This window comes from Pogoniulus pusillus, chromosome 2 (assembly GCF_015220805.1).
Source record: "Pogoniulus pusillus isolate bPogPus1 chromosome 2, bPogPus1.pri, whole genome shotgun sequence".
NCBI classification, from domain to species: Eukaryota; Metazoa; Chordata; class Aves; order Piciformes; family Lybiidae; genus Pogoniulus; species Pogoniulus pusillus.
The window spans coordinates 45,113,320-45,139,368 of NC_087265.1; the positions used below are offsets into that span (position 1 = coordinate 45,113,320).

Consider the following 26,049-nt stretch of genomic DNA (forward strand, 5'->3'; position numbering starts at 1 on the left):
GCTTTTAGGGTTTTAAAGGATGTTCCAGTGGGCATGAGTTACAAAACTTAGGGAACTAATTAGAGTGGCTGCAGTTATGCCAGGAAAGTTCTAATTTTATGTCTGTCATCAGTAAATGCTTCACATTTAAATTTTAACAATGCTTTTTTTATCGAGAGAGGCAAAGTTCACATTACAGGCAAGAAGGCAGCCAGTTTTAGGTGCTGTTCCAGTGCCCTTAGGAGTGAAAATTCTGTTTTAACACAGGGAAAATTCTTCTCTGGAGACTTTCAAGGCCTGTCTGGCTGTATTCCTCTGTGATCTGTGTTAGTATTTTTCCTGCTCTGGCAGGGGGGTTGGACTTGATGATCTCCTTGGGTCCCTTCCAACCCCTAACATCCTGTGAGCCTGTGAAATGCTTGGTTACAACCAATTTTTCTAAGCTACATGTTGCAATTCTAAACTACCTACCAATTTATTACCTGCTTTCTTAGGTGTGATTCAGCAGTAGCCAGGTATCTTGGGAAATAAAGCTGATACAACTACCAGTCCAATGAACATTCCCACAAATGATATACTGCATCCATACAGAAGCAATGCTGCTATCACCTGGGACTCCAATACTTTTACCATGCAGAAATAAGCTTACCCAGAATGAGAGGTCTGTTTATCAACATGAATATTAACCAACTGGAAAATGGGACACATCATCTCTATTATAGATCTGTAATATTACATCTTATCTACTAGTCCAGGAAATAACATTAAAAGATTTTTCCATCCCTTCATTATGCAGTTCCTTCTATGAGGAGCACTTTCTTCTTCTAATCAGAACATCTAAAACTAATCAAGGGGTGAAAATCCTGACTCTCACCTTATTCCTACAGCCTGCTCTAGATTTCACAGTTACCTTGGGCTATGGATCTCTTTTGGCAGGACTGCACTTACTTTTTTTTTTCCTGCTCCAGTCAACTTAGAGATGCTAGAAAAAGCCTCAGCTTTGTTATTTGCTGATATGGAATTGGCTGGGGAAGAGATTTAACCTGTATCAAAAATAGAGGTTTCTGGGTTGGTTTTTTTTCTCCCTTAGTATGAGTTCATTTCTGGTAGAGGGCTTGTTGATTTTACTCATGCAGCTACCAGGCAACCTCCATGAATCACAAATAGACTTGACTTTGTAACTTGTTGCAAAGGCTAAACAAGATCTGGTTATTCTGTATCCTGAGATCAAATCTTGATCTGAAAAGCAACGGATCAGATCTATAGAAATGTATTACTAATCCACATTATCACCAGCTACTTAAGAATAGTTTTTTCAACATAAATCCTTATTTTGCACATTTCACTTTGTGACTCCCAAGAATTGCTTTACAAAGCAAAAGATAGCATAGCCCAAGGCCTGCAGTCCCTGCCTTCTGCATCTGATCTATTGCAAGCTATGGAGAATTTAGCCCTGCTTAACAGGCCTGCAGAACCTGCCTTTTGCATCTGATCTACTGCAAGCTATGGAGAATTTAGCTCTGCTCAACAGGCCTGCAGTCCCTGCCTTTTGCATCTGATCTATTGCAAACTATGGAGAATTTAGCTCTGCTTAACAGGCCTGCAGTCCCTGCCTTTTGCATCTGATCTGTTGCAAACTATGGAGAATTTAGCTCTGCTCAACAGGCCTGCAGAACCTGCCTCTTCCATCTTCTCTATTGCAAGCTATGGAGAATTTAGCTCTGCTCAACAGGCCTGCAGTCCCTGCCTCTTCCATCTGATCTATTGCAAGCTATGGAGAATTTAACCCTGCTCAACAGGCCTACAGTCCCTGCCTCTTCCATCTTCTCTATTGCAAGCTATGGAGAATTTAACCCTGCTCAATAGGCCTACAGTCCCTGTCTTTTCCATCTGATTTGTTGCAAGCTACTGCTTCTTACTCTATGCTGCAAGCTATGGAGAATTTAGCTCTGCTCAAGAGGCCTACAGTCCCTGCCTCTTCCATCTTCTCTATTGCAAGCTATGGAGAATTTAGCCCTGCTCAACCCTGATGTCCCAGTGGCAGAGAACACACACACTTAAGTACTCAAAAATGTATCCAGATGCTAACATGATGGAGGCCTGGGGTCTGAAGCCTGTGCCAATGGAAATACTAACCAGCTGTCACCTTGGCCTTTTAAAACAAAGAGAAATAGATTTTTATGAAGTTAATCAATTGCTGTGCCTGCTAATATTATTAAAGGTATTTTTCATGTGAAAGCACAAGGACCAAGAAAATAATTTCTTATTGCTCAGTAAGGGGGCTAATAATGAAACAAAATATTTCACTTTCCCCTGAGAGAAATACCCTGGTAAAGTGTGCATGATCCTCCAACACACTCTGAGGCTAAAAACCTGTTACAGATTCACAGCTACTGTCCCAGGTCAAGTAGAGGGATTTGTGCTTTTGGTGCTGGCGTCAAGCGAGAGCACCAGATTTAAGCCTACTATTAATGAAGATGCCTGTATTTAACAGAGGCTTGTTAAATTTGCCCATAGAATACCTTGAACAGAGCAGTATTATTCTGGGATGCAGTACTTTTGGAACTGACATGCTTCCCTCTAAAAACATAGATGGGTATTTGCTGCATGGAATTGGAGAATACCCAGGTTTATCTGGCACTTAGTCTTCAGAGTAAGTGTCCTGTGAGGATGAGGAAGAGTGGCTAAGGAGATGCTGAGCCAGATAACCAACATAACCCCATTTCCCAGGAGACTGAATACATTGCAAGCATGGCATCCAGTCCAGAGAAGGAAGAATTTTCAATGCAGTTCATGTAAAACATGTAGGACTTCTGGTGGAGAACACTAAATGAAAACCCTTTCCAGCTACTACACTGAATAAAGATATTTTGTTAACTGAACTTAGATATGTTCATGATGTTGAAGAGAGAAGCCACTTTGCCCAGGTTTCATATAAAATCAATTAAAGTCACCTTAGGCTTTGGGTTTTTTTTTTGTTTCTAAAAAAAAAGCTTCTTTAAAATTTGGCAGTTTTTCTCCTGGAGTACTGTAGATGATGTTTTCAAGAGCTTCTAACCAGAAAAGCCACTGCTACAGAGCTAAAATTTACACTGTGTTTACATGCATACTGGTAACCATCTAGAGCTGACATAGATAAAAACTAAGATGCTGGTCCTTGTTCTGACAAACCAGGTCTATGTTTCAACCCACTTGATGCATAGGAAATAAAATGTCAATATCAGAAGAACAAAAGCATGAAAATAGATTCTGAAGTTAAAAAAATAAGGCAATGCAGAATTATCAGGGTAGAGAAAAACAGGTTCCTCTGCCTCCTTTTCTAGAAGCAAGCAAGGTTGGTTAATAAATTAAAGGTTGGGATAAAGCAGACATCTTAATTCCCATTTAAAAACAACTGGAAGGACAAGGCAATAGATATCCATAGGATGCTGCAGTGCTGTTTTGCCTGCAAACTTCAGCTGATACAAAACTTCTGAAGCTGTGTTTCCTTGTTGAATCTACTGGTTCCTAATTAGACCAAAGGACTATGATCAGAAGGCCTCAAAAGCCAGTCTTGTACTTCATAAAAACTGCAGAGTATTTGAATCATAGAATCAGTCAGGGTTGGAAGGGATCACAAGGATCATCTAGTTCCAACCCTCCTGCCATGGGCAGGGACATAAAAACTGCAAAATACTGGGGAAGTGTAGACACTTTTGTCTTGGATTCATGGAGGATTTTACCATGCTTTACACTTTGATTAGTATGATCAGAAGGCCCCAAAAGCCAGTCTTGTACTTCATAAAAACTGCCAAGCATTTGGGAAGTGTAGACACTTTTGTCTTGGATTCATGGTGGATTTTTCCATGCTTTACACTTTGATTAGAATGATCAGAAGGCCTCAAAAGCCAGTCTTGTACTTCATAAAAACTACAAAGTATTTGAATCATAGAATCATAGAATCAGTCAGGGTTGGAAGGGATCACAAGGATCATCTAGTTCCAACCCCCCTACCATGGGCAGGGACATAAAGACTGCAAAATATTAGGGAAGTGTAGAGTCCTTCGTGTTGGAGTCACGGTGGATTCTTTCATGCTTGACTTAAACTTTGATTAGAATGATCAGAAGGCCTCAAAAGCCAGTCTTGTACTTCATAAAAACTGCCAAGTATTTGGGAAGTGTAGACACTTTTGTGTTGGATTCATGGTGGATTTTTCCATGCTTGACTTAGACTTTGATTAGTAAGACTCTGCCTTTATAAGTTATCTACTGACATATTCACAAACTGGCTTGGGAAAAAAACACAGGTTTTGTTCCAGTGAAGTTTAAGCTCTTACATACACCTCGGAGTCTGCAGCTATGGCATTCCTCCAGAAGAGTTCACAGTGCCTGCAGTTAATAGAATGCTGCAAAATGGCACTAAAGTGCATTAAGTATCTGAATGTTTGTTGGGCTAAAAGGTGCTGTGCAAGCTTCAGCTGCTGCTTTGCCATTATATACAGGATCATTTTTCTTTGGGAAGGGGGGGTACTTGTTCTGGAATGCCACTGGTTTTAATGGAGGATTGTCTACTTTTCCCCTTTCTAGAGAAGGCAAATGCCCCTTTTCTGACTCTTCTCTTCGTCAAGAACAGTGAAAGAGAAAGTAGTACACTCTAAAAATGTGTTTCAAGAGGCAATTATATGGAATAAAGAAGAAATAAAGGAAGAACAGAAGGTACTCCAGATGAAAAGTGGACATGCTCTTTGTACCCAGCCATGGATCCTCTGCGCAAATGAACATGCTGTTCATTTTTTGTTATCAAAACAGGAGTACTAAACTACCCTAAATAAAATACATACAGTACAGAACAATTAAAACTTGTCTTATGTACAGTAGTTACTTTTACATTAAACTTACCATCTTCTCAGATATGTTGAAAATTAGGACTCTAAAGGTGATCATTTCAAAGTATCGTTATTAACAATCTTGCACAGGCCCGACAATCAAAAACACGAAGCTTTGATTCAGATAGCTTGGCAGGTTCCACGTACTTTGATAGGTAGGGCTACTCTGCAATGTGTTGGATGTGGTTCTTTTTTTTCACTTGGGTGGTTTATATTTTATCAAAAGACAGTTCCATTGTTTTTTTATTGAAATCTTTACATGAACCGTTGGGTTTTGTTTGGGTTTCTTTTTTGTGCAATACCACTGCCACCGTAGCTTGAGGAAACAGAAATGTGTCTGGAACGTTTGACTGCACACCAAGTGTTTGTCTAGCTGTTAAAAAAGCGTCTAGGAAATCCAGGGTTGAGTTTGTTTTAATACAGGGAGTCAGTCATAGCATAATTCTAATATTAAACAGGTACCGTTTCTACCACTGGGGATTTGATACACTCTTCGTGCAGTCTGCTCTTTTCTGGGAGGCTCAGTGAATTCTCAGCAGGATGCTCTTGTATAAGGCTGTCACCATTCAAAGCTGAAACAAAGCCATCTGGAGAAGGACCTTTCAAGTATGAGTGAAATTCCACTTGAGGATGACTGGGCCTATGCTCAGCGTATAAACTGTTACATGGGACGCTGCTATCTCCTTCAGAAGATGAGCAGCAAACAATCACTGAGGGGTTTGCAGAAGGGTAATGAGGGCTGCTAAAAGCTTCCTCTGATTGCCGTGTGTAGTCAACAAACTGTTCTGAAGTCATGCTGTAAGGCACCAGAGAAAGACCACCGTTCTTGACAGCATCCCTTTCTGAGTAAGTCTCACCGATCTGGTTAGCAGTGCCAGCAACTTGGTTCTCTATTTGGTAATACAGGCTTGAAGAGTTAGTGTAGTACGAGGCATTTTTAGAGTGGTTTTCATGCACAGCAGTTCCATCAGAGTAGCAGAGGACAGAAGGAAGAGGCACCATATCAGCATGAGAGCTCATGCTTTCTACAAAATCATCTGCTTTTTCTTCCTCATCATCTTCCTCTTCATCATCCTCTTCCTCTTCATCGTCATCTGATTCACTAGGGGCTAAGCTCTGTGTGCTAGAATCTGTAACTCCACTACAAAAGCTACTCCCATCCTCCTCTTCCTCCTCTTCCCCTGGGCAGTCCAAGTCCTCGGCTGACTGAGAATGCAGAACTGCAGCCGGGGGTTCCGTTTCAATCTCAAAATTCTCCGCGATCGAATATTCAACGGGATGGGGTCCTGGGCTCATGGAACTGGTGTGTGCACTGATCTCACTGTGACAGCCATTTAGTGCTGGAACTTGCTGCTCCCTGTTCTTCTCCAGTTCAAGCTTCATTATTGTGTGCAGAAAGTGAGTTCGTACCCGGATAGGGTTAAATTCAATTCTACCTGCTGTATTGCTACACCCTTCTTTAGTGCAACCGCATGGAAAAGACATACGATCCACCTTTTAAAAGAGAAGAACACAGATTAACAAGGCACAGCATAAGCCTGTTGAGATGACACAACCTGGACAGCAGAGAGCAAAAGATGAGTGAAGCGAGGGGATTCACCATGAGAAGTACTTGTGTGATGGTCTGGGTGTTCCCTGACACCCTACACTTAAGAAAATCACCCAGACTAGACTCAGTGGAGCTGGAAATTAAGGAATGAAGCTGTATTTACAGCTCAGCACAATGTACAAGCAGATACTTACAACAGATACAGCTAGAGACAAGTTAAATGTAATGCAGAAACACAACAGCCCTCCCAGAAACCAGAGTCCCAACCACCTTCTTCTCACCCCTCTACCTTACCCCAGACTTTGCCTAACGTTCAAGGTGAGTTTGGAGGGTCAGCCAGGGGGGTTAGGAAGCAGAGGGATTAGTTAGGCAGCAAGTTAGAGAGAGAAAGTGCATGCAGCCAGAGCCCAAGAGCAACTCCGTTATCTGTATTTATGTTCTTGTTTATCTACATCTCAGCAAGCCTCTGAGTGCAGCAGACATCACCATTGCTTCCTTTCCACAGCCTATCATCTAATTCTTCTCACCAAAATATCCCAGCTAGGCTCAAACTAGCACAGCTTGTAAGAGCAGTGAAAGCTAACAATAATTCAGCCAAGCAATTTAGCACAACTGACAGGAGCAGTGAGGGTCTTGTATGTTCAACAGTGCTGCAGAGCAGGAAAAAGAGAGGTCTCTGTTCCATAGGTGAAGATGTCTCTGTTGCATAGGTGAGAGCATTACACTGCAGAACACAAAATCAGGCAGTCTTTCTGTTTATGGTTCTGCTACAGTTTTGCTGCATGTTGTGCTCAAATCTAGACAAACACATTGCCAAAGAGAGCCTTAACCTTTGGTGAAAATCAGAGAAACCAGAAACTCATGGAAACAAAGCGAGCCAGGCCTAAACATCTATAAAAAGAAGTTTCCAAAGGAAGCACCTGCCCATGGGCAGTATAAATAAACACTCCAGTGCACTTTCAATGAGACTCCAGTCAGTTGTAGCTGCAATATTGTAAGCTCAACAGACTGTGGACAGAAGTTGTACACTTAGTAACAGCCATCTTAAATTTCTAAAAAGGTGACCAAATCCACATTGCAGAGTCAGATGAGACACCTTAAGGTGAATGATTTTCATCTGCACCACAATACTTCCAAGTATGATGCTGAGGAGAGCCATTAAACACAATCTAGTGTGTTTCCCTCACACATGAAGATGAAAAGAAGACTTGCAAAGAGAATATATTACTTAGAGTAGCACAGACAGTTTAGACTGGATTTAACCTATGATGAAAAATGCAGTAAGATTTGGCCTCGATGGCAAAACACCACCAGAGAATTAGTGGAAACAGTTCTTGGGGAACATCTGGGACACTGACAGCTGTACAGGTGACACTATGTAAACACATAACACTCAAGGAAAAGCTACCTACTATATTAGCAGATGTTATTTTGATTGCCTACACAACCTTGGCCACAGCTTTATGTCTAGAAGCACAGCTTGGACCTTCCCCTTGCTGCTTCTGCTGCTTTGGCTGCATCCTCTGCTATCCAGAAAAAAAGGGACCTCGGGGTACTGGTAGACAGTAGCTGAACAAAAGCCAGCAGTGTGCCCAGGTGGCCAAGAGAGCCAATGGCATCCTGGCCTGGATCAGGAACAGTGTGGCCAGTAGGATGTGGGAGGTTATTCTTGCCCTGTACTCAACACTAGTGAGGCCACACCTTGAGTACTGTGTCCAGTTCTGGGCTCCTCAATTCAAGAGAGATGTTGAGGTGCTGGAACGTGTCCAAAGAAGAGTGACGAAGCTGGTGAGGGGCCTGGAACACAGCCCTGTGAAAAGAGGCTGAGAAGAGGAGGCTCAGGGATGACCTCACTGCTGTTTACAACTACCTGAAGGGAGGCTGTAGCCAGGTGGGGGTTGGTATCTTCTCCCAGGCAACCAGCAACAGAACAAGGGGACACAGTCTTAAGTTGTGCCAGGGCAGGTCTAGGCTGAATGTCAGGAGGAAGTTGTTGGCAGAGAGAGTGATTGGCATTGGAATGGGCTGTCCAGGGAGGTGGTGGAGTCCCTGGAGATGTTCAAGCAAAGCCTGGATGAGGCACTTAGTGCCATGGTCTTGTTGACTCAATGGGGCTGGGTGCTAGGTTAGACTGGATGATGTTGGGGGTCTCTTCCAACCTGGTTGAATCTATGATTCTATGACTCACACAAATTCACCACACTTATTTTAACTGTCATGCCTGTTAAATACAAGACGATATCACAGAGTTTCTTTTATTGTTTCTCATTGAATTTGGACTACAATTCACATTGAGACAGTAAGTGAATTTGCTCTAAAATGAAGAGTAATATCCCTTCTGGAATCTGAAGGCTACAGATTCTCCTATTATTTGTACTAGAACAATGAAAAACCCTAAACGACAAATATGCCTAAAACAATCATAAAGATGTTTAAGGAGACTGACTGAGGATAATTGAGGGGACTGGAGCACTGCCTGATGAAGAGAGGCTGAGGGACCTGAGGCTGTTTCATCTGGAGAGAACTGAGAGGGGATTTAATAGATGTTTATAAATATCTGAGGGCTGGGGGTCAGGAGTGGAGGGGACAGGCTTGCTCCTTGTGATAGGACAAGGAGCAATGGATGTAAGCTGCAGGACAGGAGGTTCCACCTCAACGCAGCTTTTTTACTGTAAGGGTCACAGAGCACTGGAAGAGGCTCCCCAGAGAGGTTGTGGAGTCTCCTCTCAGGCCTTTCAAGGCCTGTCTGGATGTGTTCCTATGTAACCTGAGCTAGATTGTATGGTCTTGCTCTGGCAGGAGAAGTTGGACTCAATGATCTCTTTGGGTCCCTTCCAATCCCTAACATCCTGTAAGCCTGTACTGCACACTGTGTAGCCTTAAATCTGGCCCTTAAAAAAGTTAGAGACCCCCAGTTGTTATTATCTAATAACTAATTACTTTGCAGCAGTTCTAACTTCAACAAGACGCACACGCACGTGCATGCACACCCCTCTCTCCCCTCCCCTCCCCTCCCCTCCCCTCCCCTCCCCTCCCCTCCCCTCCCCTCCCCTCCCCTCCCCTCCCCTCCCCTCCCCTCCCCTCCCCTCTCCTCTCGACAGTTAAGTAAGAACAGTTACCTGACATTTTATGCCTGCCAGACTGCAAGTGCAAGTCTCTGGATCACAGAAGACACGGCAGTCACAGCCACAATCCTCTCTGGACAGGCGGATGGCCCTCAGCTCGTGTTTTTCTTCCACGTCAATCTTCTTCACCCCAGAAGCTCGCAGCAACGCCCTTCGCTTTTTTGTTGGCAGAGGTTGTAGAAAGAAGTACTCATCTACCTCTGTGTTGTCCAGATCAATGTCGTCATCAGAAATGTCATCCAGGGTCAGCGTATTAGCTTCTTCAGACTCCACGGTGCCGTTCTTTGTCATCTGTTGCACAGAACAATTAGCAGAGTCCTCAAACCACTCTCACACACACACAGCGGAACGTCTACATCAGAGATGGAAACGTGTGCAAGGCATCCTGAATGTGGAATACACAGCACTGCTGCATGACTGCCAGCAAGCTTCAGACCATGGTTACAGATGGGGTGAAAAGCCAGGTCAATTGAACATGGGAAGTAACCACACATGTTTAGTTTCCTGTTTATCATAGAGGTTTTCTTCCCCCTTAGTTTCCAGTTTCTTAGTTGTTCTTTATGGCCTTTGTCATTGCTTGCCAGACCTCATGCCTTTCTAAAATGTTAGTCTGTTCTCCGTTGTTCCATTTCATACTTTCTGAGCCCTTCATTGGTTCCAGTTTCTGGGCTGTCTGAAATTCTTCTATATCCCCTTTGAGACAGTAACTACACTACCAACATTGTTTCAGCCTAGAATGCATCACAGACTGGCAAAATGGTGTATCTGATGTACTATGCACTCAACTCATTCCCCTTTAGCCAGACAAGTTGTTCAAAGTCTGGACAGCTGAGGTCACAACGTAGCACGATCATTTGGGCACATTCGCTTCTTGAGTTGAGAATTTTAAGCCTGGAAGCCAATTTTACCCCTTTGTACCTAAATGACTCCATAGAACTGACGTGCACAGCTCCTCTGAAGTTCATTCTAGTGCTCTATGGTCCAGAAAATTACCTCTCTAGCTTTATATCGTCACACATTTTAGTACTTCACTAACCAGTCCAGCTTATTCTTAGGTAGTTAAAGAATGAATGATCTTAGAATGAAGAAAGTAAGTTGTGAATCTCTTGTGGAAAAACACTTTAGAGATTTGTGCTCCTTTCCTAGTGATGTGAATTGCTGAGCTTCTGCAGGTACAATAGCCTGGCACTGAGTTATTACCTAAGTGCATTCCAGCTCTCAAAAGCAGTTTCAAAACTAAAGGGTCATGAGCATCAAGCACAAAAACACATTCCCACGTTCAGAAAACAGCACACTTTTGTACCTTTCTCCTGTAACTCATCACCTCGTACTGGAAAGGCCACAGACATTCAAGGAGATAATAAATTACTGTACTGAAGAGTGGTTAAGTTTCCCATCCATAATGTCATGGCAGGCCTGATAGGCCCAAAATAGGCTTACATATGTCCTAGCTTGCCTAGGTGTATTTTTCTGCACTCCCTCCTTCTATTAAGGGGAATCATAGAATCATAGAATCAACCAGGTTGGAAGAGACCTCCAAGATCGTCCGGCCCAACCTAGCACCCAGCCCTATCCAATCAACTAGACCATGGCACTAAGTGCCTCATCCAGGCTTTTCTTGAGGACCCCCAGGGACAGTGCCTCCACCACCTCCCTGGGCAGCCCATTCCAATGGGAAATCACTCTCTCTATGAAGAATTTCTTCCTAATATCCAGCAGAAGCAACCCTGGGCAAAGAAGACAGAAGAACCTGGAGCCACTAAGTCTAAGGGCTCTGGCCTGTCCGGACATGTTTTTGTCCTCTGGCAAACAAGGTACAAAGGCTTAGCTTGTGCCTGCCTTGTGCAAGGCCCATGCTTTTCCCACATTTGGGTAAAGCAAGCCTATGGCTTCACCTAATATGGTCAGGCTTGGCTAACTGCCATTCTGATTGACTATTCTGTGTCCAAAGACCCCATTAATCTTGGCCCTCATCGATAGAATACGCAGTTTAACAACGTGCTCTGCTGGACTCCACCAGCTCCCTGGGCAACCCATTCCTCTCTGTGAGGAACCTGCTCCTAACATCCAGCCTAGACCTCCCCTAACACAACTCGAGACTGTGTCCCCTTGTTCTAGTGCTGGTTGCATGGCAGAAGAGACCAACCCCCACCTGGGTACAACCTCCCTTCAGGTAGTCATAGACAGCAATGAGGTCACCCCTGAGCCTCCTCTTCTCCAGGCTGCACACCCCCAGCTCCCTCAGCCTCTCCTCAAATGGTTTGTGTTCCAGGCCTCTTACCAACTTCGTTGACAGACTCTAAATGCCTCCATGCGATCGGCCTGCATAGCCAGTGTGACATGGTGCTGAGGCTGCACATCACAAGACATCCTGCCTGCACCTGAAAGTCTCCTGTCAAGATAGGAGGCCTTGGAGATACACAGATCATCCACAGGAGCCAGAAGACAAGGTTAGAGATTGTTTGCCTCCTTTCCCCAGAAGCTTGGGAAGAATCAAGTCTCAGCAGCCAACAAGACAGAGTTCTCTGAAAGCATTTGGGTACTGTCTAGGACTGTGGCTAGCCCTGTGAGTTGGGTAATAATAATTCTGTGAGTAAATACTTAATGCCTCTTTCTAATTCACCATTGCCTTCTGCCATAAGCAGAAAGAGCTCCTTGAGTTCATCTGGTAGGCAAGCAGACCACGAGGGGTATTTGGCTGCAAGAACATTCGCTTCCAGTTCAATTACTGTTTATACATTTTGCTGGTTATTACTAGATCTGGTTACTATCTGTAAAATGTTTCCATGACTGTGCAAGAACTGATTATTATTAAATTAGTGGTTGGGGGTGGTGAGAGTTCTGAATAGCAAAATTCATAAACAATATTAATTTTGGGAAAAAAAAAATCATCTCACATTAATTAACTTCCCCTTCATAACAAGATGAAATAGTATTAACGATCTGGCAGACTGAAACCAACTTTTCCTGAATTGCTCTCACAGACACATAATGCACCACACAACTGCACTTGCTCTTCACTTTGGAACATCCTTATTTTGATCTCTGGGCAGTGGAGCATTTGAGGGCAGGAATCTTCTCTTCCCATTCAATTAACACTTCTCTTCCCATTCAAAAACACATTTTGCTTGTTATTACTAGATCTAGTTATAGAATTGTAGCATCACAGAATGGTCTAGGTTGGAAGGGACCTCAAGGATCATCCAGCTCCAACCCCCTGCCATAGGCAAGGACACCTCCCTCTAGAGCAGGTTGCTCAAGGCCTCATCCATCCTGGCCTTAAACACCTCCAGGGAGGAAGCAGCCACAACCTCCCTGGACAACCTGTTCCAGTGTCTCACTCACCACCCTCACTGTAAAGAACTTGCTCCTAACATCTAGTCTAAATCTCCCCTCTTCCAGTTTAAATCCATTACCCCTCATCCTGTCATTACAAGACCTTGTCAATAATCCCTCCCCAGCATTCCTGTACGCTCCTTTTAGATACTGGAAGACCACTATAAGGTCTCCTCGAATCCTTCTCTTCTCCAGATTGAACAGCCCCAACTCTCATAGCCTGTCCTCATAGCAGAGGTGCTTCAGCCCTCTGATCATCTTCATGGCCCTCCTCTGGACTCACTCCAACAGTTCCATGTCCCTCCTGTGTTATTATCTGTAAAATGTTTCCATCACCATGCAAAGAACCAATTATTATTAAAATTAATGGTGGGGGTGGTGGGGAGAGTTCTGAATAGCAAAATTAATAAACAGTATTAATTTTGGAATAAAATACCATCTCACATTAATTCATTTCCCCTTTATAACACGTGGTAGAACTCACTGATTAGATCTGTCAGACAGGGTTTATAAAAGCTCTTCTACAGAGAAAATTGCTAGACAATCAAAAGAGTATCGAATGTTAAAACAAATCTCAGAGAGATGATGACATTCATTAGGAAAAAATCTATTTCCCCAATCTCAACTTGCTTAGATGGAGCATCACACTACACAGAAGATGTGAAATGTGCAGTTACATGACTTCAGACTGGATGTGAGGAGAAAGTTGTTCAGCATGAGAGTGGTGAAAACCTGGAATGGGTTGCCCGGAGAGGGGGTTGAGGCCCCATGGCTGGAGGTGGTTAAGGCCAGGCTGGATGAGGCTGTGGCCAGCCTGCTCTAGAGTAGGGTGTCCCTTCCCATGGCAGGGGGCTAGGAACTAGATGATGCTTGTGGTCCCTTCCAACCCTGACTGATTCTATGATTCTATGAAATGAGAAATGCACTCTGAAATAAATGCCAGGAGTCTTGAACTTGGAACAGCTATTATAAAGTCAGTAAATGCAGTAGCAGAACTGCAGACATGTAAGGTTCTTTCCTGTGCTAATAAGTGTTCTTATTCTGAGCTGATGAAGTATAGATGAGTCATTCCTGCTGTTAGGGAATGGTTGGTGAGATAGCATCCTTCAGAGCAGAGATTAGACAGCTTCAACCACTCTCTTAGGAAATTCTTTTACCTCTGCCACTGCAGAGCTGATTTTTTAAATTTAATTATTTCATTATTTATGTTAAAAAGTCAATTTAAGTTTGAAGGTGGTTTAGTGTGAGTATTGAACTATAGCCTTCACTAAGGAAATCTTTTTGCAATAGTTCAATTGTATTTCTTCACTTCTGACTATCTGAATACAGAAGCAGTTGCTATTTTCAAGTCTTCCTACTAGTTGCTGCTGTAATTCCTTTTAATTGTTTGTTATGAAATATCTTTGCTTAAAATGCAAGCAGAAACAAAGAACCAGATTCCAAATGTTGACCTCTTGAGACTCATCTGTGTTAAGTTTCATCACAGGCAACACCATGGCCTCAAAGATATCTCCAGTGAATGCAATTTGGATGTTTCCACCTACAGAAAAATGGACATTCAAATTCTTTCTCTGTTTTGCCTTACTTACTTGCAGAAGACTCAGCTTGGCCTGTTATCTCAACTCTTTAGATGTCACTTTTAAACACAGATGAAACACTGAAGTCATAATGACCACTGCCCATTTCTTGTGCATTTCAGTGTTTGGCTATTTAACAGTTGTCAATACAAAGGTGACTCCCTGTTTTTCTGCTACTACTCACATCCTAGTTCTCAGTCCTAAGGGGTACAAGTCAGACAAGGACCATAGTCAGGACTCTGAATTCCAGGAAAGTAATTTCCAGCACTTTAGGGAGTTAGTCAATAGGACTCCCTGGGAACTGATCCTCAACAACAAGGGAGCAGAACAGAGCTCTCAGTAATGCTTCTGTGTTGGTTTTCACTGGCAGCCACTCTTCTTACACCTCCTGAGCTGACAGACCACAAAGTCCCTCTCACTGGAAGTGAACACTTAGTTTGCGATCACCTGAGGAACCTGAACATAACACATGGAACCTGATGAGGTGCAACCCAGAGTCCTGAGGGAACTGGCTGATGTAGTTGCCAGGTCATTCTGCATGATATCTGAAAACGTGTGGCAGTCAGGTGAAGTCCCTGGGGACTGGAAGAAGGGACATATTACACCCATTTCGAAGGGTAGAAAGGATGACACTGGGAACTACCAACCTGACAGCCTCTCCTCTGTGCCTGGAAAGATCATGAACAGATCCTCCTAGAGGCTCTGATAAGGCACATGGAGGAGAGGGAGGGGATTTGAGACAGCCATCACAGCTTTACTAATGCTAAGTCCTGCCTGACTAATCTAGTAGCATTCTACAGTGGAGTGTCACATCAGCAGACACTGGAAGGGCAATGGATGTCACCTTTCCAGAGTTCTGCAAGGCCTCTGACATGATCCCCCACAACATCCTTCTCTCAGTTCCTACACCTAGCTAGGTTGGGTCCTCACCACCAATACAGGCCAGGAGATAATGTGGTAGAAAGTAGCCCTGCGTAAAAGGACTTGCAGGTACTGGTGGATGAAAAGCTGGACGTGAGCCAACAATGTGCACTTGCAGCCCTGAAGGCCAATTGCATCCTGGCCAGCAGATTGAGAGAGGTGCTTTTGCCACTCTGCTTCGCTCTACTGAGACCTCACCTGGAGTACTGTGTCCAGCTATGGAACACTCAGCACAGGAAGGACATGGACCTGAAGCAGCAGGTCCAGAGGAGAGCCACAAAGATGATGTGGGGATGGAATACCTCTCCTGTGAGAACAGGCAGAGGGAGCTAGGGTTGTTTAGCCTGGAGAAGAGAAGGCTCTAGAGGACACCTTACAGCAGCCTTCCAGTACCTGAAGAGGGTACAAGAAAGCTGTGGAGGGACTGTTTTCAAAGGCCTGTAGTGATGAGACAAGGGGGAATGGTTTTAAATTAGAGAACATCCAACTTAGACTGGACATTAGGAAAAAATCCTTTACTATGAGGGTGATGAAACACTGGAACAGGTTGCCAGGGAAGTGGTGGAAACCCCATTCCTGGAGACATTCAAGATCAGACTTGGCAGGGCTTAGAGCAATCTGATCTAGCTGCATATTATCTCCGTGCTTATTACTGCAGGAGGTTGGACTAAATGACCTCTAGAGATCCCTTCCAATCCACTGCATTCTATGACTGTATCATTCTAAATCTCACTACCTCTATCTAGCTGTGCTCATGTGCAAGCAGTCCTGAACTATATCCATCCCAATATGTCTGCTTTTATTATATTCCCAACTGTTTAATTTCCTCATTTATATTAACAGTTCATCCTTCTCACAGGCTTTTGGATTGTAACTCTCATTTATGGCACTACTGAATTACTCAACACCGAACTCCTGCCAACTGCTCACTCTGTTTTGCAATAGAATTTTTGTGTGTATAACTGTGTTAACACAACCACAGAAAAAAAAAAACCCCACACCCTAATTAATCCTGACTTGTAAAGTCAGGATAAAAGCAAAACTCTTCTTCCCATTGAAGTAGAACAGTCACAGTGTCCTGACTGGTAGACCTTACAGGACATGAACACATAACACTGCAAAAAGGGAAGATTCTCCTGAGATCAGTCATCATCCCTGCTTAGCAATCCAGCACTATATTGAGTTCATGCAGAGGTGTTCCACCACTTCCACAGCTCTGCTTACAAAGGCATTATTGTTTCCTTCTCTTTTCAGATGTCCTCCATCTTTCTCTGTAACTGCAGCCTTCAACTTTTAGTGCTTTAATTATGTTTGTCAGTTTATTTACCATGCCTGTTACCCCAGTAACATTCAAACCCCTTTATGTGTACATACTTCTAGCTCTTTCTTCATCTTAAATGCAAACATAGAATCATAGAATCAACCAGGTTGGAAGAGACCTCCAAGATCATCTAGTCTAACCTAGCACCCAGCCTTGTCCAATCAACTAGACCATGGCACTAAGTGACTCGTCCAGGCTTTTCTTGAACACTTCCAGGGACAGCAAATCCACCACCTCCCTGGGCAGCTTTTTATATAGTTTTCACTCTTCAGAGGCTGGGAAAAGAGTAGTTAACAGCTCCTTAATCAGTTCTGCCTAGCCCTGGAACAATGGAGAGGTTATTTCACCAAGTATTTCAATGTATTAGTTCAGTGAGGTAGGAAAGACATTAGAAGTCATCCTTTCTTTGGTGTAACCTACAGTAAGAGACAGGTAAACCTACAGACTAATTAAATACATCATGAATTAGCTGCTTGAGGCCAGTGGGAGGGAATACTCCATTCTACATGCAATTCAGGCTGAACATTCAAATCCAGAAGGGCTTCTTGATTTTTAAAAGTATTTTTCATTTCTTGTTACTTAGGTACAACTAAGTATTCTGTAGTTATGTTTGTTTGCCTTTCTTTCTTTCTTTTCCTTCTTTTTTCTTTTCCACCTTTCTTCCTTCCTTTTCCTTCTTTCTTTTCCTTCTTTCTTTTCCCCCTTCCTTCCTTCCACAATAGAAAAATGATCTACCTAAGAATTCAGAATTCCCTACTTATAAATATACAAGGCTCAAACCACCCCCTTAGGCAAATGACTCTAACTTAACTGTCTATCAGAATTTAAGTTTGGATCTGTGGAAGAAGAAGAATTCTAATCCCTTCTTCTGTAAATTGTTTTAGTATTTTATTCAATTACTATTTAATTAAAAGTAAGTTTCAAGGCTCTTGCCCTTGAGGTGAACACTGTAACCACACAACTAACAAAGGCACCTACAGGAGCATATCAAACCTGTCAGGTATTTCTTCTCCTCCTCACAATCTTACTTGCTTCACTGCACAGCAGTTGAGCATTATGTAACAAGCTACAGTCAGGTGCTGAGCACTGTATGCATCCAGCAGGCTGTCAGCTCAATGCCTACCCATCAAGTGGCATGAGACAGCAGCTCACTATTTCATAGGATCACAGAATGTTACGGGTTGGAAGGGACCCAAAGAGATCATCAAGTCCAACCCCCCTGCCAGAGCAGGACCATACTATCTAACACAGATCACAGAGGAACACATCCAGACAGGCCTTCAAAGTCTCCAGAGAAGGAGACTCCACAACCTCTCTGGGGAGCCTGTTCCAGCGCTGTGACCCTTACAGTAAAGAAGTTCCCCGAAGTTCCCCTTTGTGTTCAGGTGGAACCTCTTTTGCTGCAACTTACACCCATTGCTCCTTGTCCTATGCCAGAGAGCAAGTGAGCAGAGCCTGTCCCCTGCTCCTGGCAGCCCTCAGATACTTATAAACATTTATCAAATCCCCTCTAAGTCTTCTTTTCTCCAGACTAAAAAGCCCCAGGTCCCTCAGCCTCTCCTGGTAGATTGTAGCTGAACATGAGCCAGCAGTGTGCCCAGGTAGCTAAGAGACCCAATGGCATCCTAGTGTGGATCAGGAACAGTGTGGCCAGTAGGACGAGGGAGGTTATTCTGCCCCTGTACTCAGCACTGGTCAGGCCACACCTTGAGTGCTGTGTCCAGTTCTGGGCTACTCAATTCAAGAGAGATGTTGAGATAGTGGAATGTGTCCAGAGAAGGGCAACAAAGCTGGTTAAAAGCCTGGAACACAAACCCCATGAAGAGAGGCTGAGGGAGCTGGGGGTGTTTAGCCTGGAGGAGAGGCTTTTAACCAACTACCTGAAGGGAGGCTGTAGCCAGGTGGGGTTGGTCTCTTCTGCCAGGCAAGCAGCAACAGAACAATGGGACACAGTCTCAAGTTGTGCCGGGGGAAGTCTAGGTTGGATGTTAGGAGGAAGTTGTTGCCAGAGAGAGTGATTTGCATTGGAGTGGGCTGCCCAGGGAGGTGGTGGAGTCACCATCACTGTAGGTGTTCAAGAAAAGCCTGGATGAGGCACTTAGTGCCATGGTCTAGATGAATGCATAGGGCTGGGTGCTAGGTTGGACTGGATGATCTTGGAGGTCTCTTCCAACCTGGTTGATTCTAATAGATGAAGAGTAAGCAACAAGGACTATTCCAGCTCATTTATTGTGCTTACTCATATGTTTTCTCAGATGACAACTTATTAAAGTCTACCTTGCACCTTTCATCTTGACAAGAAGGCTTTTATGTCCAGAATCCATTAGAATTTTCACACTCTGCTGCTAACAAGTGTGTATGTCACTCTCAGCAGTGTTTACATCAAAGGCTGGTGCTAAATAGCTAAAGTGACTTGAGGATTATTCTAAAGTCATTACCTGTCTTTAATTAAGAGAAGTTGCTTATTTGGCTCTTTGCTTTTACCAAGGAAAATAATGAACAGTACCTAATATTATGGGTACTCCATTTTAACATATGCCTCTATGTATTTTTGTTTTAAACAAACTCAACAAGAGAATGTTTTCTGCCTACAGACTTGCATATTTCAATCAAATAAAAAAAAAAAAGACCCAAACCACAAACAGGGGAAGATGAAATAAGAAACCTCCACACTCAATATGCCACTTTCTTTTCACACAACAATTTTTAAACTGGAAAAAAACTTTCTGAGCAAACTTTGCCCTACTTCATTTTCTCACATTCTTCATTTCTCTCTGAGATATACAGTAATTCTGATGCAAATCCTGACTAGTACCTTATCACTAAATGTAAATGCTGACACCTTTACCTTAGAATGCTACAGTGCCTCCTCTTTTGTCTTCATTTAGGAACCATGTGAATGGTCAAGCAGCTCTTCCATCTCCATTATGTGAAATCAGCAAGGCTTAGCTGTCATAGAATCATAGATTCATTTAGGCTGGAAAAGACCTTTAAGGTCATCACGTTCAGTGCACTACAGAGACTATCAATTCAGTGAGTCCTGGATTGACTTTTGATTGGGGAAGTGGTTTTATATTTTTTACTTTAAGTGTGTTACACCAAGCTAGGAGCAGATGTCGATCTGCTGGATGGTAGCAGAGCCCTGCAGAGGGACCTTGGCAGGCTGGATGGGTGGGCAGAGGCCAATGGGATGAGATTTAACAAGGCCAAGTGCAGGGTTCTACATGACAACCCCAAGCAGAGCTACGGGCTGGGGACAGAGTGGCTGAAGAGCAGCCAGGCAGAAAGAGATCTGGGGGTGCTGGTAGAGAGTAGCTGAACATGAGGCAGCAGTGTGCCCAGGTGGCCAAGAGAGCCACTGTTCCTGGATCAGGAACAGCATGGCCAGCAGGACAAGGGAGGTTATTCTTTCCCTGCACTCAGCACTGGTCAGGCCACACCTTAAGTCCTGTGTCCCAGGGAGGTGGTGGAGCTGCTGTCCCTGGAGGTGTTCAAGAAAAGCTTGGATGAGGCACTTAGTGCCATGGTCTAGTTGAATGGACAGGACTGAGTGTTAGGTTGGACTGGATGATCTTGGAGGTCTCTTCCAACCTGCTTGACTCTATGATTCAATGAAGCAGGAATGTAACAGAGTTCAAAAAGGAAGTTTTCAGTTCCTTACATTTGTATGCATGTTCTACAGTGAAGAGCAATATTTTATTGTAGCAAAGATTTAACACAAGTTAACATTTTTAAGCCACCCTCAGGACTCTGAAGGCCTAACCAGAACTTTTTAATAGTGTCAGTTTACCAGTCTCAGAACATACTAGTAAACTAGCATGAAGCATCCCACCACCGCTGGATGAAGTGAAGGAGAAGGAACTTTTCTGTTTGGTAGAAAGAAACAACTAAAATTAGGTTGCAAATTAGGTTGCATTCCCTATTTTCTCAGTACTGATGAAATCATAGTAAATGACTGGGAGATGGAAGCACATGTTGTATTTGCAAGAGACCAAAAAACAGGGTCTGTGCCCCCCAAAAGAGTGGAATGATGGAATTAAGTTAATGAAGAAAGGCAAGGCATTCCACCCAAGGAGAAAACTGTAAAAACACAAAACATAGAGTCACAGAATCAGTCAGGGTTGGAAGGGACCACAAGGACCATCTAGTTCCAACTCTCGGCCATGGGCAGGGACACCCTACCCTAGAGCAGGCTGAGAAGAGCCCCATCCAGCCTGGCCTTAAACACCTCCAGGCATGGGGCCTCAAGCACCTCCCTGGGCAACCCAGTCCAGGCTCTCACCACTCTCATGCTCAACAACTTCCTCCTCACATCCAGCCTGAATCTCCCCACCTCCAGCTTTGCTCCATTCTCCCTAGTCCTGTCACTCCCTGATATCCTGAAAAGTCCTTCCCCACCTATTTTGTAGGCCCCCTTCAGATACTAGAAGGCCACAATAAAGTCACCTGGGAGCCTTCTCTTCTCCAGACTGAACAGCCCCAACTCTTTCAGTCTGTCCTCACAGCAGAGCTGCTGCAGCCCTCTGAGCATCCTCATGGCCCTTCTGTGTGAGAGTGGCGAGAGGCTGGAATGGGTTACCCAGGGAGGTGGTTGAGGCCCCATCCCTGGAGGTGTTTAAGGCCAGGGTGGATGAGGCTGTGGCCAGCCTAATCTAGGGTAGTGTGTCCCTGGCCATGGCAGGGGGGCTGGAACTAGATGATCCTTGTGGTCCCTTCCAACCCTGACTGATTCTATGATTCTAATCCACTACAAAAACACAAAAACAAAACCAAAGAAAACCAGAAATTTTGCACCAGTTTCAAAGGGGCAGAAGGGACACTTCCACGAACACAGTCTCCCCCTCTTTTCAACTTCACTCAAATTTCTTTCCTCTCCTATACTCTGTTAAAGTAGACAGCTTCAGAACTGTAGCCAATATTTGTTCTGACTAGCTAAACTCATTTAGCCTGCTATTTAGTATGAAGTGCTTCTTTTTAACCACAGACATCCTTTGGGGAAGAGTTAAAGATGCATGATCATAAATTGGTATAAAAAACCCAAACATTACCTTTTCTTACATTTTTGCCACATTTGCTCAAGTTGGGCAAAAATATACTTCACTTCCTGTGCTTAGGATGCTAACAGGGCACTGTGCAAGGGCTCAGAAGACTTTGTCTTTTCCTGGAACTTCCAGACTCTCGTTGGACACTTTAATCAAGGCTAACTTCCACTACTTCCATTACTCCCTACCTTTGTTTTCCTCTCTGTTGAAAACAGAGGGTAAACAACAACCTCTTGTATAAACCACTTTGAGGTACACATGTGTAAGAGCTACAAGAGCACTTGCTAAGGTAAAAAAAGATGTCTTCAGTAAAATTACAACAACAGTAATAATAATAGCACCATTGTTTTAACTGAAAATGGGAGTTCATAGAAATGAAAAGATTTTGTTTAACACATAGAGGGCCCACATAGCTCTGATGCTGCTTCAACAAAGAAGGTAGGGATCACAGCCAGAAACAATTTTTACCTTTAGTTTCAGAGAATTCAGTTTTTCCTCCCTTAGATGCTCTCTCAGCATCTCTCGGTGAAGCCTCTCCTGTTCCATGGCAAACTCTCCGAGCGTGTACTGGCGCACGCTGTTGTGGCGAGTCGACATTCCCAGGGTGCTTCCCCCTTGGCTGGGAACACTGGTGAAGCCTTGCCTTCTTGTGAAGTAGTACACAGTGACACAGTTAAAATGCACATTTTTTGTCCTCTTCCGCTTCTCTCTCTTCAGGATGGAAGAAGCTAGAACAGATGCAATGACAACATAAAGAACAACTTCAGATAGCAAACGTTTACCTGAACAATGCCTGGCTGTGCACACACTACACTAAAGTTCCAAGGTGTGCAATGCAAATGAAGGAGTAACATCAGAAATATTTATTGCACACATAAACCTCAAAGCTATTACAAAGCACTACAGTCACAGGCACTACTGCCTACTTTAGGACAGAAATTCTGGGTCAAGATAGCTGTGTTTTCCCACACCATTATGAAAACATTTTATCTGTTTACCAAGGAAGCAAATAAGTCCCAGCAAAAGGAACTTTTTTCCCAGTGTCACTTCAAAGACAGTGATCCACTGACTTGCTCTTCTTCAAACCCCTGCAAAGAAAGCAATGCTGCGTATGACAGCAGTGAGGAGAGCAGCAGACCCAGCCTCTCACAGGTCTGTAAGCACTGTCACTGTTCTGTCAGCAAGGCTGAGCTGTACTGTTCCTGTAGCCACAGCTTCAAAGTGCTGGATCCCATCGGCAGGAAGGATTCCTATCTCTTATAATCTAAAATGTGAGGAATCAGTGTTAGAAACACTATAAAGGTAATATGTTTAGTTGTGGCCGTTTGAGATAGATTTCTAGCTCAGACGTAGGGGAGAGGTGAAGATTCTAGGGATCGGCCATGTAATGGCAACAATGCATAAGTTAATATCATTTCATTGGAGCATCAAGAGCTTTATGTTTAGAAGCACAGCTTGAACCTTCCCCTTGCTGCTTCTGCTGCTTCGGCTGCATCCCCTGCTATCCAGAAAGAAAGGGACCTGGGGGTACTGGTAAATAGCAGCTGAACATGAGACAGCAGTGTGCCCAGGCTTCCCAGAGAGGTGGTGGAGCCGCTGTCCCTGGAGGTGTTCAAGCAAAGCCTGGATGAGGCACTTAGTGCCATGGTCTAGTTGATTGGCTAGGGCTGGGTGATAGATTGGACTGGCTGATCTTGGAGGTCTCCTCCAACCTGGCTGATTCTATGACTCTATGATTGCAAATGCCATTAAAATTCATGGGTTTCTTTATTAACATTATAGTTCAGAGTCAAGTAAACAAGCATGTAAACATTCAGAGCTCTCAGGTTACATATGATTACTTTTTTTCTCAAACTATTATGGGTTTGCTTCTGTCTCACCCAAGAGTTCATTAAAGTGAGGAACTGCAGCTCTGTATAGTCATCTCTTCTATATTGCTGCTAGGGCATAGTCAGAATACATTCATATTTATGAGAGTGTTGTTTGAAAGAGCTGATCAGCAAGAACTGCACGAGATTACAAGATTTTATTTGATTACTCAAACAGATTTGAGAACTGCAGAATTGTGACCACTCCAATAACAAGGCATGGGCTGCCCAGTGAGGTGGTGGAGTCAGCATCCCTGGAAGTGTTAAAAAAAACCCTGGATGAGGCACTTAGTGTGCCTCCAACCTGGTTGAATCTATGATTACACAGACAGTGTAAATCACTAATCTAATTGTGCTGGATCAGCTGCCCAGATATAGCAACTGTGAGATCTGTAGTGGTGTTTTAGCAGTGTGTCATCTAACTTAACCCTACATGTTGTGTCACAGTTGTGTCATCTAACTTAACCCTACATGTTGTGTCACAGTATCTGAATCTAGTGCCTGCTTTAAGATGTTTTGGCTGGTGGGGATAAACCCTGATGACAGTTACTGCACCAATGCAGTATCTACATCATAGAATCATGGAGTCAAGCAGGTTGGAAGAGACCTCCAAGATCATCCAGTCCAACCTAGCACCCAGTCCTAGCCAGTCAACTAGACCATGGCACTAAGTACCTCATACAGGCTTTGCTTGAACACCTCCAGGGACAGCAACTCATAATGCACCACACAGCTGCACTTTCTCCTCACTTTTGAACATCCTGATTTTGATCGCTAAGCAGTGGAGCTACAGCAGTGAGAAATGTGCAAGAGAGAGAATTTCCTTCTGCGCACATAGTGGCCAAACAAGGATCCAATCTCCCCCCAAACCTGAGAAGAGATTCCAGTGCAGCTGTATTCATCTATGAACCACAAAGTCTGTTTCCTAATTATATAAAATCCAGATAAGAATGACATTTTAAGCCCATCATGGGGTTTTTTTCCACTAAGAAAAGTAGTAGTTCTTTGATTACAAAACATCAGTGATCTCAGTTCTGGCTCAACTCCAACACATAAGCATTTTCTTCTGCTGTCTCAGCTATTCTGATGTCAAAGGCACATTAAACTAAATGTGAACCATATGGCTACCCAGCAGTTCACCAGCACTCTCGCATCAGTAAGGGCAAAGCAATTCATTGTCACCAGCACAGAAGTATCCTAGGCATATGAAAACTTCACAAGGCTGGGATAAAAGTGTGTGAAGCAGCCTTTTGAATTAAAACTCTGAGACCAGAGGAAATGCTGCTGTTCTCATACTCTACTACCCATTTGTCTGATTTTTACATACTCTTACTGCCATATAAACTACTATGGCAAGAAGGATTAACACCATTCTCCACCTGCTCAATGACTTTCCCACGCAGTGTTTCACCAAGTCTAACACAACAGAACAGCGAAACCTAATCCATCATAGTAATCCAGGTCAGAACACCACTTATAGAAGCCAGCTCACTTCACAACCTTCACAGAAAACAAAAACTTGGGAAAAGGTCATATTTGTGTCCAGAGAAGGGCAATGAAGCTGGTGAGGGGCGTGGAACAGCCCTGTGAGAAGAGGCTGAGGGAGCTGGGGGTGTGCAGCCTGCAGAAGAGGAGGCTCAGGGCAGAGCTCATTGCTGTCTACGACTACCTGAAGGGAGGTTGTACCCAGGTGGGGGTTGGTCTCTTCTGCCAGGCAACCAGCAACAGAAGGAGGGGACACAGTCTCAAGTTGTGCCAGGGGAGGTCTAGGCTGGATGTTAGGAGGAAGTTGTTGCCAGAGAGAGTGATTTGCATTGGAATGGGCTGCCCAGTGAGGTGGAGTCGCTGTCCTTGGAGGTGTCCAAGGAAAGCCTGGATGAGGCACTTAGTGCCATGATCTAGTTGAGTGGATGGGACTGGGTGACAGGTGCTAGGTTGGACTGGATGATCTTGGAGGTCTCTTCCACCCTGGTTGATTCTATGATTCTACAATTCCAGAAAATGCTTCTACCTCTGCCTCTTGTCTCTCCTTTTACCCCACTGCCTTCTCAAAAGGAGGTGTTCTAAGAGTCTTCACACACTAAACTTACTAATTTTAAACTGTTAATGGTGAAACACATATTCTACATGCTGAAAATCCACAGTAGGAGGAACTGCTGTGACATACTATATCCTCCCAAAGAAACATGTGGGCAGGAAAGTGTTTTCTTGAACAAATTTGAATCTGGAACTACTAAAGAGAACTGCACATTCAGAAATGCATCAACTGAGTACCAGAAATTTGAGTTGGATGATCTTTGAGGTCCCTTCCAAACTAGACCATTCTGTGATTCTATGATTAGAAAGAAAATGCACAAGCCCTACGAGGAGAGGCTGAGGGAGCTGGGATTGTTTAGCTTGGAAAAGAGGAGGCTCAGGGGTGACCTTATTGCTGTCTACAACTACCTGAGGGGAGGTTGTAGCCAG

At 43.8% G+C, this 26,049-nt stretch overlaps 1 protein-coding gene across 5 annotated transcripts in view; it reads right to left on the reverse strand.

Annotated features, from left to right (window-relative positions):
- CSRNP3 (cysteine and serine rich nuclear protein 3) overlaps nt 1-26,049 on the reverse strand; it is a 142,148-nt gene that overhangs the window by 4,881 nt on the left and 111,218 nt on the right. For all 5 annotated transcript variants that reach the window (XM_064163891.1, XM_064163869.1, XM_064163911.1 and 2 more), the window contains 3 exons: nt 22,184-22,443; nt 9,513-9,809; nt 4,858-6,338 (listed from right to left, as the gene is read on the reverse strand). In XM_064163891.1, the coding sequence (XP_064019961.1) occupies nt 5,295-6,338; nt 9,513-9,809; nt 22,184-22,443 (1,601 nt within the window). In that variant the 3' untranslated portion in view covers nt 4,858-5,294. The remainder of the gene's footprint in view (nt 1-4,857; nt 6,339-9,512; nt 9,810-22,183; nt 22,444-26,049) is intronic.